The sequence below is a fragment of the Propithecus coquereli genome, unplaced genomic scaffold, assembly GCF_000956105.1.
Source record: "Propithecus coquereli isolate 6110/MARCELLA unplaced genomic scaffold, Pcoq_1.0 Scaffold164, whole genome shotgun sequence".
Taxonomy (NCBI): domain Eukaryota; kingdom Metazoa; phylum Chordata; class Mammalia; order Primates; family Indriidae; genus Propithecus; species Propithecus coquereli.
In genome coordinates, this window is record NW_012140969.1 from 1,211,836 (window position 1) to 1,224,527 (window position 12,692).

General features: G+C 42.8%; 1 protein-coding gene across 1 annotated transcript; it reads right to left on the reverse strand.

The window, feature by feature from the left end:
* Nucleotides 1-6,971: 6,971 nt before the first annotated feature.
* On the reverse strand, nt 6,972-12,336 carry ZNF266 (zinc finger protein 266). Its single transcript, XM_012641360.1, has 6 exons — nt 12,202-12,336; nt 11,626-11,711; nt 10,878-11,004; nt 10,202-10,282; nt 9,592-9,674; nt 6,972-9,105 (listed from the first exon to the last, which is right to left on the reverse strand). Exons 1-6 carry the CDS (start codon nt 12,224-12,226, stop codon nt 7,663-7,665), a joined length of 1,845 nt encoding a protein of 614 aa, XP_012496814.1. The 5' UTR covers nt 12,227-12,336; the 3' UTR covers nt 6,972-7,662.
* Between the last annotated feature and the right edge of the window lie 356 nt (nt 12,337-12,692).

The following is a 12,692-nucleotide window of genomic DNA, read 5'->3' on the forward strand; positions in this document are numbered from 1 at the left end:
TACCAAAACCAGACAGAAAACTACAGACCAATATCACTGCTCATGAACACAAATGCAAAAAATCTCAACAAAATATTAGCAAATTGAATCCAACAATATACGAAAAGAATTCTACACCACAAATGTGTTAGGGTTTTCCAGAGAAACAGGACCAACAGGATTTATATAGGTATATAAGAAACTTATTATGGGAATTGGCTAATGCAATTATTGAAGCAGAGAAGTCCTGGAGAACCAGGAAATCTGGTGGTGTAATTCAGTGTGAGTCTGAAGGCCTGACAACCAGGGGAGATGATGGTGTAACTCTTAATCTGAGGCTGAAGGCTGAAAAACCAAGAGCTCTGATGTCTAAGAGCAGAAAATGGATGTCCCAGTTCAAATAGAGTGCCTCTGCCCTTCTTCCACCTTTTCGTTCTCTTCGGGCCCTCAACAGACTGGATAATGCCCATCCACATTGGAGGAGGCAGATTTTCTTTACTCAGTCTGCTGACTCAAATGCTAATCTCATCCGGAAACACCCTTACAGAAGCACCCAGAAATAATGTTTTACCAGTTACCTGGGCATTCCTTAGCCCAGTCAAGTTTAACATAAAATTAACCATCACAACGACTCAGTGGGATTTCTCCCAGGTATGCAAGGCTGGTTCAACTTGTGAAAAATCCATCATATTAAGGCTAAAGAAGAAAAATCAAATAATCATATCCATAGATGTGGAGAGAGCATTTGACAAAATCCAACATCTATTCATAATAAAAACCCTCAGCAAACTAGGAATAGAGGGAAATTTTCTCAACTTGATAAAAGAATATCTACAAAAAAACCTATAGCTAATATCATACTTGCAAGAAACTCAAAGCCTTCCCTCTAAGACCAGGAAAAAGGCAAGGCTGTCCACTCTTACTAATATTCAACATCATATTGGAAGTCCTAGCTCACGCAAAAAGACAAGGAAAGTAAAAGATACACAGATTAGGAAAGAAGAAATAAAAACTGTCTCTATTCACAGATGACATAATTGTCTATGTCTAAAAATTGACAAAAAACCACTTGGCACTAATAAGCAATTATAGCAAGATTGCAGGATAATATACAAAAGTCAATTGCTTTCCTGTATACAAGCAATGAATAAGTGGAATTTGAAATGAAAAACACATAACCATTTAAATTAGCATCCAAAAAGTGAAATTTAGGTACAAATCTAACAAATTATGTACAAGAATGTACAAGATCTATATAAGGAAAACAACAAAACTCTGCTGATGAAAGACAACAAAGAATTAAATAGAGAGTTATTCCGTGTTAATGGATAGGAATACTCAATGTTCGGATGTCAGTTCTTCCCAGTTTGATCTATAGATCCAATGCAATTCCAGTCAAAATCTCAGTAAGTATTTTGTGGATATCAACAAATTGATTGTAAAGTTTATATGGAGAAGACTCAGAATAGCCAACTCGGCCAGTGGTGTGGCTCACGCCTGTAATCCTAGCACTTTGGGAGGCCCAGGTGGGAGGATCATTCAAGCTAGTCAGGATTTTGAGACCAGCCTGAGCAAGAGCAAGACCCCATCTCTACAAAAAATTAGAAAAATTAGGCAGGCAAAGTGGCACATACCTGTAGTCCCAGTTAGTAGGGAGGCTGAGGCAGGAGGATCACTTGAGCCCAGGAGTTTGAGATTATAGTAACTGTGATTGCACCACTGCACTCTGGCCCAGGTGACAGAGAGAGACTCTGTCTCAAAAATAAATATATAAATAAAAGAATAGCCAACTCGATATTGAAGGAAAACATAGTCACAAGACTGACACCACCTGACTTCAAGTCTTACTATAAAGCTACAGTAATCAAGACAGTGTGGTTTTGGTGAAAAAATAGACAAATAGATCAACAGAATAGAACAGAGTTCAGAAATAGGCCCACACAAATATACAGGGTGTCCCAAAAGTCTCCATACAAAGGAAAAATTTTGTAATGAATATTTTGTAAATAAAGGTACATTTAGCTACAATTTCCCATTTTCCCTATGTATGGTGGCTTTTGGGACACCCTGTAGTAACTGATCTTTGATGAAGGAGCAAAGGCAACAAACACAGTGGAGCAAAAATAGTCTCTGTAACAAACACTACTAGAACTGGACATCAACATGCAAAATAAATTAATCTAGGTGCAAACCTTACATGCCTCATAAAAATTAAATCAGAATGCATCACAGAACTAAATATAAAACACAAAACTAGAAAACTCCTTGAAGATAACCCAGGAGAAAATCTAGGTGACCCTGGGTATGGCCATGACTTTTTATAATAGATACAACACCAAAGGCATGATTCACGAAAGAATTGGTAAGTTAGACTTCCGTAAGATTAGAAACTTCTGCTCTGGGAAAGGTTACATCAAGGTAATGAGAAGACTAGCCACAGGATAGTAGAAAATGTTTGTAAAAGACACATCTCATAAAGGACTGTTATCCAAAATATACAAAGGACTCTTAAAACTCAACTATAAGAAAACGACCCAATTAAAAAAAAAAAGGCAAAAGACAACAGACACTTTGCCAAAAAAGAGATACAGATGACAAGCCTAAGTATTCAACATCACATGTCACTAGGGGATTGCAAAGCAAAACAATGAGATATTACTAACACACCTATTAAAACGACCAAAATCCAAAACACTGACAACACCAAATATTGACAAGGATGTGGCGCAACAGGAACTTCCATTCACTGCTGGTCAGAGTGCGAAATGTACAGCCCCTTTGGTGGTGTAACTGAACTTGAGTACAGAGCTGAGGAGTCCTGCTTTTACATGATTGTAAATTTTGTATTTATAGGCATCCATTCACTCATGCCTTTAATTATACCAAACACATGTGCTCTGTAATCATCTGAGAATGTTTCTAATCTTTCCAGCTGCACCTAATTTACCAAGCATAAATAACCGACACCCCCAAAAGGAGCAAATTCACCCAGTCAGCGCTCACCCGAAATGGCCGGAATTCCCAGGTCGGTGACGCCGCTGGGGGACGAAGCAACCGTGACCCGAGCGGCCGAGATGCTCTTCAGTCTGGAGCAAGAACGCGAGGACAAAGAGGCTTTGGAAAAGCAGAGCGGAGCGGACGAGAAGGCCCTGCCCGCACTCCCCGGGCTGACGCCCGAACGGCCCCACGGGGCTCGGGGAGGAAGCGCCGCTGCATCCCGAGGACGCCGCCTCTCCCAGCCCAGGCGGCACCTGAGACCAGCCAGGCCTCCCCGGAAGGAGACGAGGCAGCACGCAGATGCACGCGCGGAGCGGGAGTGCACTTCCGCTTCCGGTCACGGGACCAGGGGCGGGACCCCGGGGTTTGAGGGCATAGGGGGCGTGGGGAGAAGCTGCCAGAACCGCGACCCTGCAAAGCAAACAGGGAGGTTCCAGCGTCCACGGAGCAGGACCAGGCGGCCGCCAGAGGGAGAGCGCTGCGAAGGGCTTCCCATCTTCTGCGTCCTCAAAAAGGGGTCTTTATTTTGCCCGTTTTACGGATGGGAAACAGAGGCACAGACAGGCCATATAACTTGGCCAAAGGAGTCTGAAACTGCATCCCAGGTCGCTTGACGGCTTGCACTATTCCCCAGGGAATGTGATAAATATCAAGCTACAAGCAAAGAACAGAATCGGAATTTAAAGTCCTTTGGTGCTACAGTTGCTATTGCTATATTTTGACAAAACCAGGATTTTTTTGCATCTCAAAAATGCCTTCTTTTGGCATTTTCTAAGTATCCTTATGAGTAAAACATCTGCCAAGATATGGCAGGATTTGAAAGTGATAGGGGCGCAGTCATGCACGCCTGCAGTGCCAAAAGGCTGAGGCGGGATGATGGTTTGAGCCCAGGAGTTTGAGTCCAGCCTGGGCAACACCGCAAGACCTTCATCTCCGAAAAGAAATGTTTCTTTTAATTTGAAAAAGAGGGACTGAGGATAAAGACAGAAATGCCCTATGGCATAGATTTGTTTAATATAGCTGCTGTTTAGGTATCCATTTTTAGGTCTGACAAACTTCCCTTCTAGTTGTGATATAACCCACTTGTTCCTCATTTCACTGACACAAAACCCAACACATCTCACAGCTGCTGACCACTATAAGACCTAATAGCCAACACCGGAGTCATGATTAGGAATGCTCCTACCACCACCACCACCACCACTGTAAGATCCAGCAATTCCATTTCTGGGTATATATGCAAAAGAATTCAAAGCAGGGATTGGAAGAGATATTCATAGCCGCCTTATTCACAATATCCAAAAGGTGGAAGCAACCCAAAATGTGGTATACCCATACAGTGGAATATTGTTCAGCCTTAAAAAGAAATTCTGATACGTGCTGCAACATGAATGAACCCTGAAGACACGCTAAATGAAATAAGCCACTCACCTCGGGTCTGCATGACCTGCAAAGTAGTCTCCAGACCCACCCTGCACCCTGATGCCCAAAGAGTCACATCAGGTGAACACAGCTTAACACTGATGAAAGGAGTGGGTGTCTCAGTACGTTTATTGACCAACAACTGTGGGTTTCACTCTAGATATCCAGGTGGGACATGTTGAGACAGAGCTAAAATCCCCACCAGTACCCTTCGCTTTGCCATGACCTCTGCACCGGGCACTGTGGATTCATTATAGCCCTTAAAGCTCCTGGTGTCCAGAGGAAATGCCCTGGTGACACAGAGATGTGGAGGGCAGGCACTTTCACTGAAATACAACGTAAAGAATGATGAAACTGATTCCACTGTTAACAGTGAGGAGTGGGAAACGGCCGTGCATTTCACTGGGTCAGAAATAGTTCAGAAGCTTTTAAGAGTGAAACGTCTCCTCTTTTTGCACACAATGCAAGCAGATCCATCTCTACTCTTCACCCCTGAATGACATTTGACCTCACCTCAAGACTCTTCTACTCATCAGCTGCCTTTCAGCTGTGACACCCTGTAAGAGGGCACACTTCTCAGGGGCAACAATGTCCTTTCTAATGGCCACAGCCCCCTGAGGAACCCAACATCCACTTTGTGAGAAAAATGCCAGAGGGGACAGTGAGAGAAGTGGGGTGCAAGGCTGCTGGCTACGAGTGAAGAAGTGGACAGGGTGGCAGAGGCTGAGGTGGTCCCAACCCAACCAGTAGCCAATGAATGGGAAACCCATCGTTGGAGGCTAAGGGAGAAAGCCAGGACCAAGGATGTCATGGTCAATGTCAGTGCTGGATATACCCCAGGACAATTTGTGGAATAGACACGTCCCCATCACTGTGGCCATTTCTTACAAAACTAAATATATTCTTACCATACAGGCCAACAGTTGCTCTCCTTGGTATTTACCCATAGGTGAAAACTTATGTCCACACAAAAATCTCTACGTGGGTGTTTGTAGCAGTTTTATTCACAATTGCCAAAACATAGAAAGAAGTGAGATCTCCTTCAGTAGATGAATAGACTGTGGTACATCCAGATAATGGAATATTATCCAGTGTTAAAAAGAAATGAGCTCTCAAGCCATGGACAGACATGGAGGAAGCTTGAATACATATTGCGAAGTGAAAGAAGCCAATCTGAAAAGGCTACGTACTGTATGCCTCCAACTATATGATGTTCTGAAAAACGTGAAACTATGGAGACAGTAAAAAGATCAGTGGATGCCAAGGGTTAGAGGGGGAAGAGGGGTGAATAGAGTGTAGACGATCTGTGGACTTTGGGTGATAATGAAGTATCTACGTAGGTTCATAAATTCTAACAAATATACCACTCTGGTGGGCTGTCGGTGGTGGCAGAAGCTACACGTGGATAGCAGGAGTGACAATATAGGAAGCCTTGGCACCTTCCACAGAATTTTGCTGTGAACCTAAAACTGCTCTAAAACATAGAGCAGTTATTTCTTTAAGAGTTATTAAAACACTTGAATATATTTTCAATTAGTAAATAAGTTTTTTGCCACTCTGAGAAGTGAACATTATTTTGCAAAACTACCACTTTCCAAAACATCTTAACATTAACCGGATTTCTCTCCACTGCAGAATCTTTCTTAAGTAGCCCCTGAGATAACAGCAAAAGGCTTTCCATGTGTCACAGACTGCGTGGTGTCACAGTGAGTTCTCACACGCTGGGCTGTGAGGAGATTCTGAAGCTTCCACACATTCTTTATATTCGCATAGCTCTGAACTGTGACATCATAATACACGAGGAACAAGGGAAGGGCCTGCCAGCATTCTTTCTACTCACAGGGTTTTACTCTAGTGTGGCTGCTCATGTAGATATTAAGGCTTGAGCCAAATAAGGTCTCTCCATATTCCTGACATATGTAGGATATTACTCCAACTTCAGGTTGGAGTGAGACTTCAGTGAGACTTCATGTTATCACGGATTGTGAAATATTTAAAGGTGGTGATACATTCACTGCATTCCTAGGGCGTTTGCACTGATTTTAGACATGTAAAATAAGCCTTGCATAATTAGTGAAAGCTTTCCCACGTGCCTTACAAGCAGGCTTCTCTCCTGTCCTCACTACACTGTGAGTTCTTACACCTTACGTAAGGTACGCAAAGTAAATGAAATCTCTTTCACATTCCTGATATTGGGGCTTCAGTCTACCTGAAGTTACTAAGTGTTGTGTAAGATCACATGCCTTACTTTCATAGTAAAAGAAACTTTATTTTCTTTACATTCTTCTTTGATTCCCAGGAGTTGGAAGTGAATATTAAGATCTGACAAACACGTAAAGGCTTTTTCACATGCACTACACTCACAGAACTTCTCTCCTGTGTGATTTCATACATTTTTAAAAAGTGCTAAAAACTGAACGAAAGCTTTCCAACACTCTATATTTACAGGGTTTCTTTGCACAGCAGGTTCGTATATAAATATTACAATTTCTAGAATACCTAAAGCCTTTCTCATGTTCCTTACAGTATGTTTCCTAGGGTTGCCATAACAAAATAACACAGACTGAATGACATAACCAAGAAAAATTTATTGGCTTAAATTCTGGAGACTGGAAGTCCAATATCAAGGTGAGGACAGGGTTGATTTCCTCTGGAAGCCAGAAGAGAAAGATCTGTTCCAGGCCTCTGTTCCTGGCTTGCAAAGGGCCATCTTCTGGTGGGGTCACAAGGGCTTCTGTGTGTGTGCGTCCTTCCTTCATGTTCTCTTCTTAAGGGACACCAGCGATGCTGAATCAGGGACCAACCCTAACAGCCTCATCTGAAGTTACTCACCTGCTTTAAAATCTTATGTCCAAATAGAGTGACACTGAAGGAAACGGGGGTCAGTTTCAGAATGTGAATTTGGGTGGGGGAGAGGATCATCCAGGCCATACCATTAAAATCATAGGGTTTCTCTCCAGTGTGAGTTCACATATGCATATTAAGATTTGTGGAATTAGGAAAAGTTTTCTCGGATTCTCTACATTCATAGGGTTTCTCTTCGGTGAGATTTCTGATGTGTAAGGTAAGGCTTGAGGATTTAATGAAGTCTCTTCCACATTCCCTGACATAGAGTCTTTTCTGCTGTGAATTCATACATGTTCATGAAGCCCTGAGATATAAGTAAAGATCTTTCCACATTCCTTACATTCGTATGTTTTCTCCTCTGTGAGTTAAGTTTGTCTTTGAAGAGAACGGGGACAACTTTAGGCCTTCCCACATTCCTTACACTGACAGTTTCCCATCTGCGTGCCTTCTTCTGTGATTTCGAAAGGAACTGGAAGAACTGAAGGCTTTACCACACTCCTTACATTCGTAAGGTTTCTCCCCAGTGTGAGTCCTTTCATGCAACTGAAATGAATTGGAATAACTGAAGGATTTCCCACACCGCTTACATTCGTAGGGTTTTTCTCCAGTGTGGATTCGCATGTGAAGGTTAACACACGTGGGGAACTTAAAGGCTTTGCCACATTCCATACACGTGTATGGTTTTTTGGCACTGTGAGTCCGCATGTGATTGTTAAGACTGGAGGAATGTGTAAACGCTTTCCCACATTCCGGGCACTCAAAGGGCTTCTCCCCAGTGTGAATTCTCAAGTGTCCACTAAGATTCGAGGAGATAGCAAAGGCTTTCCCACATTTGACACATTCAAAAGGCTTCTCTCCAGTGTGAGTTCTTATATGTTCGCTAAGGCGAGAGGATCTAGCAAAGGCTTTCCCACATTGCTTACATTCATAGGGCTTCTCTCCACTGTGAGTTCGTACGTGCTTAGTAAGGTCTGAGTTCTGAGCAAAGGCTTTCCCACAGTCCTTACACTTGTAGGGTTTGATTCCAGTGTGAATTCGATAGTGATCATTAAGGCATGAGGAGTTTCTGAAGGATTTTCCACATACTTTACATTCAAAGGGATTCTCTGCAGCATGAGTTTTTATATGTTCTGTAAGCTGAGAAGACCTAGTGAAGACTGTCCCACATTCCTTACATTCATGGGGATTCTCCCCGGTGTGAACTTTCATATGTTGACTTAACCAAGAGGAAACAGTGAAGGCCTTCCCACATTCCTTACATTTGTAAGGCTTCTCTCCAGTGTGAGTTTTTCTATGCTGAGTAAGTTGACAAGACCTCGTGAAGGCTTTCCCACATTCCTTACATTCATAGGGGCTGTCTCCAGTGTGAGCTCCCATGTGAATATTAAGGTATGCAGAATATCTAAAGCCTTTTCCACATTCCTTACATTTGTAGGGTTTTTCTGAACTGTGACTTTGCATATGCACAGCAAAGTTTGTGGACTGAATAAAACCTCTTCCGCATTCCTTCCATTCATGAAGTTTTTCTCCGTTGTTAGTTCTCTTATGTGCGTGAAGGGGTGACTGATTAATAAAGGATTTCCCATAGTCACTGCATTCAAAGGATTTGTCTTGTGTGCACATTCTCTGGTAAACATTTGGAGTAAGGCTGAAGGCTTTTCCACTCTGATTCAACACAGAAAGTTTTTCTCCAGTAGAGGTTTTCTTATGCAGAGTAAGGAAGTCCATGCCACACTGATTATATTCAGACGTGTTCTCACTGTTTTGAGTTCTCTCGTGTGTCTTAAGGCATGAGTGTTCACTGAAGACGTCTCCACACTGCTTGGACTCATTGAGCTCTGCTCCATTGTGGCTTCCTGTCTATTGATAAAGGGATACATAATGATTAAAAGGTTATTCAGATTCATTAACAGATTCTATTCATCTGAAGACAGAAACATTACGACGATTATTTTCACTTTAACCATTTTCATTATGTGCATAGAATCATCTCTTTCTAGTGGAATGATGAAAGGCTTCTGCCTGAAAGCTGCGCAGAATCTTACAAAGACTGATCTTACTACTCTAATCTTACAAAAGACTTCTGTAGATTTTCATCGAATTGTTTAAAAAACTATTTGGTTACAAATATTGGCATGTATACCTGTGGGAACTCTGAAACATGCATCAAGCTAGGTTTCAAGTACCCCAAAATCACCATATTCCAACCATCTCTCCAGAGCCATTGTTCCTTCTTGGGTCAGTTCTACTTTTCTCAAAGAGCTCTCATTCTGCTGATTTTCTGTAATAGAATTCCCAATCATCCCTGAATGTGAAAACTAAGAAATATCCCTCCGTTTATCTTACCATGTGTATCCCACTGGAGGTCGGTTCCCATAAAAAATCCTGCTGAAGTGCTGACTCTTTGGTTTTAAGTTGCACTTTCCATTCTGAAGTTAAAGAGAAAAAGAAGTGTCAGGGTTTGGAGACAGAAATGGTAGACAGAAGGCATTGAAAATGACATAGATCATTTATATTTGTTTTCAAATTAAACAGAGTAACAAAAACAGAAAACAAAGATAGATTTGATGATCCTGAATGTCAAAAATTTGGCAATAATAAGGATATGGTGTCAAAATTTTTAGATAGTGTATTATCGACTGATTCTACGAAAATTAAAAACTAAAGGTGAACACAAAGACTATTATCAAGAAGGAAAGCAGAAGTATAGGACAAGAAGCATACATCGAATCAGTAAACTTAAAGAAGAAACCTAATATTATATGTTTCATTGTTAGATCATAGGAAAGACTGAGTAGACAGAGAATAATAGTGTGGGAAGTTGAAGATTCTGTAACCTCTAAGAAAAAATGCTTCAACCTTCTGAGATGAAGTGCGTATCTTTAAAGTTTCCTCATTACACTTCCAAACATACTGAACTCCTCATTAACCAGGGATGTTCTTCACGTATGCTCACCATGAAGAACTCCTCTCTGCCCTGTCCTCGACTCTGCTTGTTCCAACCAAGAGATCAGACTGGGTTTGAAGAGCTGACATCCTGTGCACAGAGAAAGACACATTAATGGAACAGATTAATGTAAGAGATGATAAATCTCCCTACAATTCAGGAACTATAGTTCTAATTAAAGGTAGTGAAATTGTTTCAAAAGGGCTGAAAATACAAATATCACCTCTATCTGTGCTCCCAAAAGACTGGTTATCTCTGACCCCTGACGTCCACATTCAGGCTTATGGACACACTGAGAAAGCACTAAGACTTTTCTCCAAATAGGAAATAAAGTAAGTGAAACAAAGACTTTCATTCCCATGAGGAAACAACTACACCTGCCATTGTTCAACATTATAGTCCATCAGATTCATCAGGAAAGCTGTGAAAACAGATCCAGCTGCAGAGTTTCCAACTACGTCAAAGGTGAAGACCGAGAACGTACGTTTCAAACACAGTGATGGTAATGCTCTTGACCTGATACCAGATTTTGAGACCCACCAAGCAGATAAAAGCTTATCGCGGCAGAGACTACGTCTGTTATTGGCCATTGTATTCAGAGCTGATTATCACAGGTCCTGCAAAGCAGTGAGTACACGGCATAATCTGTTCCACCGCAGGCTACGAGGAATGATGCTAATCTTACCTACTGTGGCCAAATTCTTGTAGTTCTCCAGCATCACATCTCTGTAGAGCTTTCTCTGAACCGGGTCCAATAAAGTCCACTCCTCTGGGGTGAAGTCCACAGCCAGATCATCGAAGGTTACTGAGTCCTAAACCATCACACACGTGCTGGCTTCAGCCACGTAATATGCACACCATGTTCACGACAAAATGAGGACGGGGGACCCAATTCCTACAGAGAGTTCCGAGGGCTCCCACTGTCTACCTCGGAGTTCGATGGTCCTAGCAACTCTCTCCACACTCACTCACTGTCCATCTCCTTGAGTGACATGGCTTTACTGGCACCTCTTACACATATTCTGATCTCACCATAACCAGACCAGGAGCTCATCTTATTTCCCTCTCTTGCAGCACACTGTGGAGCAAATATTGCACAGGCTTGATAAACACCGACTGGATAAATTCTCTGGCCAAAGGGTACTTTCATCTCCCTTATCACGTGGCAGAGCACTCAGCAAAACAAAAAAACATGCAGTTGGGACCATTAAGGTAGATTAATTAGCTACCACTGAAATACCGGGATGACTTTCAAGGTAATCCCTCACCCATGTGACAGGCTCCACTCCCTGGGCAAATTCAACTAGCGACTCAGTTCTGGAAGGAGGTTTTATTTGCTTTAAGCAGCTCTGTATGCGATTCTGTGTAGAAGGAAACGTGACTGCCTGATGGATGCAAGTGTGACATTTTGGAAAGGATGCACTTTTGCATACCTGGGAACCATCTGTCAGACAGTCAGCCCCCTCTCTTTCCGCCTCTGTCGTTCCTTCAGGAAGGCAGACTGGGTCCCTATAAAGGCCTTGTGGAAAAGAAAGACAGCGTGAGAACCCAGAGTGGACCATGATTCGCACAACCATGTGCCTGGAAGTCATTCCATCCTAGTTTGAAATTCCCATATGATCCAGCACATTCAAGAAAACACACGCACGCACACACACGCCCCTGCTAAACAATGCCACAGCAGTCCCGTCTCACCTAAAAGCTGAAAAATGGATGGGCAGCCGTGCCGCCCATCAGGAAAAAGGAAATAAGTCTTATTTTACAGGTAAGGAAACTCAAGCCTGGAGAAATCACACTATTTGCCCACGGTGATACAATTTATGAAATGGACTACACAGCGCCTCTTCCCGAAGCACACGTGCCAGTAAGAACACGGCACTCCCTGGCCCACATCGGCACCATGGAAATGCACCAGCAGCGTGGCTGCTTGGGCCCAGGCCACTGGACTCTGTCTTGTGCAGGGGGACTTAGAGCAGAGTCTCTGAAAAAGAGCAGCAACAAGGACTTACCAAGGGACAAATCAATGGCTGCCATCCTGTGAGGGTGATGGCTAGATGTGCGTGAATGCTCCTTTCCTGCTTCCCACGTTTACTTCAGGAAGGCCGCGAATCCACACGGACAGAGGCAACCCCCATTCTCTTCACGCAGGGTTAACGGAGTCCTGTTTGCATCAATCGTTAATCGACAAGCATTACTTACCCATCATCGAACATCACACATTAGCTTTCTCTCTGCAGGTGACACATGTGAAAGCCACCTTCTGAAAACGGTAGACTCTGTAACATGAGTATTAGTAACATCAACTGCCATTTACTGAGGACCAGGGTAGTACGAGCCACAAGTTGAACTTGCAACTCTATGAATATTAGCTCACTTTGGTATCAAAACAACCCACACGGTGGCTATCATTAACCCTATTTAATACTGAAGAAACCTACATGCAGGCCGGGCGCGGTGGCTCACGCCTGTAATCCTAGCTCTCTGGGAGGCCGAGGCGGGC

Excerpts from the sequence above, each read along its gene's own strand:
- ZNF266 (XM_012641360.1), bottom strand. The coding sequence starts at position 12,226 with ATGGCAGCCATTGATTTGTCCCTTG. Across the intron at positions 10,283-10,877 it reads CAAGAATTTGGCCACAGTAG|GATGTCAGCTCTTCAAACCC; the intron begins GTAAGATTAGCA and ends CTCTGTGCACAG. Across the intron at positions 9,106-9,591 it reads CCTCCAGTGGGATACACATG|ACAGGAAGCCACAATGGAGC; the intron begins GTAAGATAAACG and ends CTTTATCAATAG.